We start from the raw sequence: 5,542 nt of genomic DNA, 5'->3' as shown, positions 1-5,542 counted from the left end.
CATAAAAAACTGGCCTTATACTGATATTGTTAAACCCACAAATAGAGACTTGTTTAAAATATTAAATAAAAATGAACTTCTCAAAGTTATGAAATATAAAACTCTTTTAGAAATCGTCAACAAATCTTATTGGTATCCTATTATGAGAAAAATAATTATAGATACAAGAATATCTCAAAATCCAGATGAGTATATGTATAATATTCTTTGGGGTTTAAACTCAAGGGTAGCAAGGGATGAGGAAGGAGTTGAAGAAGAGAAGGAGAAAAGAGAGAAAAGAGAGAAGGAGGAGAGGGAACAAAGAGAGAGGGGGGAGAGGGAGATGGAAATCAGAGCGATTCAAAAAAGAGTGGATGTATTACAGCAAGAAGATAAATCTCAACTCACCGAAGAGGAAAATAAAGAAAGAATGAATGCTGTGAAAATATTGATATCAAAAATTGCTAAGATAAATGAGGAAGGAGTTAAAGAAGAGAAGGAGGAAAGAGAGAAAAAGGAGAAGGAGGAAAGGGAGAAAAAGGAGGAGGAGAGGGAGGAAAGGGAGAAAAGAGAGAAAAAGGAGAAGGAGGAAAGGGAGAAAAAGGAGGAGGAGAGGGAGGAAAGGGAGAAGGAGGAAAGGGAGAAAATGGAGGAGGAGGAGAGGGAGCAAAGAGAGAGGGAGGAAAAATATAAAAAGATGGAAATCATTGAGATTCATAAAAGATTGAGTGTATTAAAGCAAATAAATCAATCTCAACGCACCGAAGAGGAAATTAAAGAATTAACAACTCTTATGAAGATAATGGTTTCAAAAATAAGAACGTCAATGTCTTCAATTTCAGAGATTTAAACGAGAAAGTGGTGAAGAAGAAGAAGAAGAAGAAGGAAAAGATTATGTGATTGATGATGTTGGTGTCATTGACTTTAGTTAGTTTTTATTTGTAAATAAATGGAGGAGAGAGTGAAGGCATTCCTTAGGATTCTTTATGTTTTAAAAATAAAGATTGAAATGTATATGTTGAAAACCAAAAAGGTTTTGATACTCTGTCGGAATTTTTCTGATAAATAAATATGAGTTATTGTCTCAAATGTAAAAAGAAAACTAAATCTAAAAATATCTCTTATGTTAAAGCTAAAAATAATAGAGTTTATCAAAAAGGAATATGTCAAGTATGTGGCTCTAAAAAGTGCCAATTCATCTCTCCTAAAAGAGGAGGAGACATACAAAAGTTTCTGTCAGGAAGTAAATTTACAACAACTGGAATTCCAGGGGAATTACACCTTCCAGGGTATTCTTTCTGTGGTCCAGGAACAAACTTGGATAAAAGATTAGATGAGGCTGACAATCCTAAACCTTGGTCTAAACCTACAAATAGGGTTGACGAAGTGTGTATGAAGCATGATATTGCTTATGGGAAAACCACTACGTTGACTGAAAAACATAAAGCCGACAGCGAAATGTTGTATAATTTGTCTTTGATACAAAATCCAACGTTGAGAGAGAAAGTTGATAGGTTTATTGTGAGAAATTTGATAAATGCTAAATTGAAACTTGGTCTTGGTTATTCCTCAAAAAACTATTAGGCTCTAATGATGCCATCAAGACTGAGGAGCTTTTGGCTGAAGAATTACACAAACCTATAATCACAAAGTTTAAAAGAAGGAAGGTTTATTCTAAATACACTGACCACATATGGTCCGCTGATTTAATTGAATTGAATAATGACAGGGGATACAGGTATGCTTTAACCGTTATTGATTTGAGGAGTAGATTTGCCTGGGTTGTCCCTTTAAAAAATAAAAGGGGTGATACTTTAATGTTAGCCTTTAAGCTAATATTTGATCGGGATAAAAGGAAACCAAAGAAGTTATGGACTGATGAGGGAACAGAGTTCTATAACAAAATATTCATGAAATTTCTTAAGGGGAAGGGTATTAAATTATACAGCACCTTTAATGAAGGAAAGGCAGTTGTTATTGAGCGTTTTAATCGTACTTTAAAAGAGAAATTATATAAAAAATTCACACAACTCGGTTCTCAAAAATGGGTGTATTTAATTCAGGATATTGTAGATAATTACAATAATACAGTTCATTCATCAACACAATCAAAACCATCAGAAACATTTACAAAATTAGAATATGAAAAGGAGATTAATTTGAGAAAGCCCAAGTTCAAAGTTGGTGATATGGTAAGGATATACAAATGGAAAAGCCATTTTGAGAAAGGTTATACACAAAAATGGACTCGTGAATTATTTAAAATCATTGATGTAATGGATACAGTCCCTTGGACCTACAAATTATATGATTTAAATGGAGAGGAAATCTTGGGTTCATTTTACTCGCAAGAATTACAAAAAACAAAGCTAATAATTCATTAAACAACATTTCTATTCACCCCACCCAGATTAGCTAATTTAATTAGTGGTAATAAAAAAAAATTTAAATAAATTAAAATCATAAGCCACACCCACACAGACCACGCCCACACAGACCCCGCCCACACAGACCCCGCCCACACAGACCCCGCCCACACAGACCCCGCCCACACAGACCACACCCATCATCCCCCACCCCCAGTGCGTCCCCCACCCTTGATCCCCCCTCATCCCACCCCCACCTTCCCCACACACACAAGGGGAGGGGAGGGGTGGGATGGGGGAAATCAAGGGTGGGGGAACGCACCCCCTTCCTTCTAACCTTTATTCTTTTCTTGTAATTAATAATTAAATAATTCTGGACAAAGCATATATATATAAATAATATTTTAAACAAAAGCTTCATATTACAAAAACATTTTCCTTGAGGTATTATACATTCAACTTCTTCCCAGCACAAATCATCAATCTCTTCCCAACATAAGACAAAGGTAGTTTCAACAGCAGCAGATATCTTCAGGTTTGGAATCTCTTTCTGTCAAAGGCAAGAGGACAAGAGGGGAGAGAAAATATTACACACACATACACACACACACACATACACACACACACACACACAAGGATATGAGGATATTGGGATACATACCTCTAAAAAATCGAGCTTTGTGTTCAAGTGGTCGAGTTGAAAATTTAGGGTACCACATGTTGACGGGAAATAACCACTCTTTGGAAAATCAAAATCGTCCCACTCCAAGCTTTGGTCTTCAAGGCTGCAAACAAAATAAGGAGAAATTACTATGTTGAAGTAAGCTTGACAAAACATCACACACACGCACACACACATACACACACATACACACACATACACATTCACACATACACATACACACACACATTCACAGATACATACACACACACACATACACACACGAACGCACACACAAACACATACACACATTCACAGATACATACACACACACACATACACACACACACACACACACACACACACACACACATTCATAGATACATACACACAAGAACACACACATACACATACACACACACATTCACAGATACATACACACACATACACACACGAACACACACAAACACATACACACACGAACACACACACACACACACACACACTAAGGCAGCGTCGTTTAACACAAATGTATTAATATTTAGTATCTTACCTTGCATATGAATCTTCCAAGAATGGTGAAACAGGCAGGTTGTTCAAGTTCATTTCGTTTTGCAACTCTTGAGATTCTGCAGTATTTTCATTCCAACCAGTTTGAAGTTCTGCCAGGATATTCGCATTGCTGTAAAGATAAAGGAATATTAAGTCATTTGTTGTATAATTAATCCCATACAAAGCTTTAAACACTTTAATTTTAAATGAAACTTACCTTGGTGAGTATTCTTCTTCTTTATCAGAGTAAAGGATGGAGTAGTAAGACATGTCGATCCCCAATGATCAAAATTGAATTGAACACGTTCTTTTATAATGAACAAAATGTATTTTCTTGAAATGACGACATGCAGTCATTTCGGGGAAGCCCTGAGCGTGTGTGAATAACAGGAAATAAGACAATGAAATCTTTCTGGGAAGTTATCCAAGTCATTGAAACAACGTCATTTCTCAAAAGCGAAGAATTAATAAAAAAAGGTTTGAGTATGGTGATGGAAGTTGGAGGAGAATTAAATTATTTCCCACGCATAAACAAATATTTGTAGGGTCGTTGTTTGAGTGGGCCATATTCACCAGATGATATTAAGAGTAAAAGGTTAAAAGGTCCATAAGGTCAGAAGGATCACAGGTTCACACAGCATTGTTTAAGTGGTCTAATGAATAAGGATAACATGTCAAAAGGTTAGAAGGTTCGTAAAGAACAGGGTGAGAGAAATATAGGTGTTTAGGGGCAATGAGGGAGGGAAAGAATTAATATGGAAGTGAATGGGTCAAAGATTAATCTGCCAGATGATATGTAGAAGAAGGATGATAGGTCTATAAGAGAAAACAAATATTTGTAGTGTTTGAGTGGTCTAATGAACAACATTAAGGATAGGTACTACAGACAAAAGGTTCATAAAGATGAGGGTGGGAGAAATAGAGGTGTTTATGATTTTTGAAAAAGACAAGGGGGTAAATGACATTAGATAGGGATTTCCCATGTTAAACGGAGGTGTCCCAGAAGCAACATTATTACACTACTATGGAGTCGCCACTTTTGAGAAGATTTCACAATGGAGTCGCTACTTTTGCACACATTTCACAATGGAGTCGCCACTTTTGAGAAGATTTCACAATGGAGTCACCACTTTTGACAAGATTTCACAATGGAGTCGCCACTTTTGCACACATTTCACAATGGAGTCGCCACTTTTGAGAAGATTTCACAATGGAGTCGCCACTTTTGAGAAGATTTCACAATGGAGTCGCCACTTTTGCACACATTTCACAATGGAGTCGCCACTTTTGAGCACATTTCACAATGGAGTCGCCACTTTTGCACACATTTCACAATGGAGTCGCCACTTTTGAGAAGATTTCACAATGGAGTCGCCACTTTTGCACACATTTCACAATGGAGTCGCCACTTTTGAGAAGATTTCACAATGGAGTCGCCACTTTTGAGAAGATTTCACAATGGAGTCGCCACTTTTGCACACATTTCACAATGGAGTCGCCACTTTTGAGAAGATTTCACAATGGAGTCACCACTTTTGACAAGATTTAAAAATGGAGTCGCCACTTTTGCACACATTTCACAATGGAGTCGCCACTTTTGAGAAGATTTCACAATGGAGTCGCCACTTTTGAGAAGATTTCACAATGGAGTCGCCACTTTTGAGAAGATTTCACAATGGAGTCGCCACTTTTGAGAAGATTTCACAATGGAGTCGCCACTTTTGCACACATTTCACAATGGAGTCGCCACTTTTGAGCACATTTCACAATGGAGTCGCCACTTTTGAGCACATTTCACAATGGAGTCGCCACTTTTGAGAAGATTTCACAATGGAGTCGCCACTTTTGAGAAGATTTCACAATGGAGTCGCCACTTTTGAGAAGATTTCACAATGGAGTCGCCACTTTTGCACACATTTCACAATGGAGTCGCCACTTTTGAGCACATTTCACAATGGAGTCGCCACTTTTGAGCACATTTCAC

At 37.2% G+C, this 5,542-nt stretch overlaps 1 protein-coding gene across 1 annotated transcript; it reads right to left on the bottom strand.

The window, feature by feature from the left end:
• Window positions 1-936: 936 nt before the first annotated feature.
• LOC144889380 (uncharacterized) lies at window positions 937-4,362 on the bottom strand. Its single transcript, XM_078769603.1, has 4 exons — window positions 3,776-4,362; window positions 3,560-3,688; window positions 3,007-3,130; window positions 937-2,895 (listed from the first exon to the last, which is right to left on the bottom strand). Exons 1-4 carry the CDS (start codon window positions 3,826-3,828, stop codon window positions 2,440-2,442), a joined length of 762 nt encoding a protein of 253 aa, XP_078625729.1. The 5' UTR covers window positions 3,829-4,362; the 3' UTR covers window positions 937-2,439.
• Window positions 4,363-5,542: the final 1,180 nt, after the last annotated feature.

Source organism: Myxine glutinosa, unplaced genomic scaffold (genome assembly GCF_964187855.1).
Source record: "Myxine glutinosa unplaced genomic scaffold, kmMyxGlut1.1 SCAFFOLD_3343, whole genome shotgun sequence".
NCBI lineage: Eukaryota > Metazoa > Chordata > Myxini > Myxiniformes > Myxinidae > Myxine > Myxine glutinosa.
This window is presented reverse-complemented; position numbering and strand designations above follow the sequence as displayed.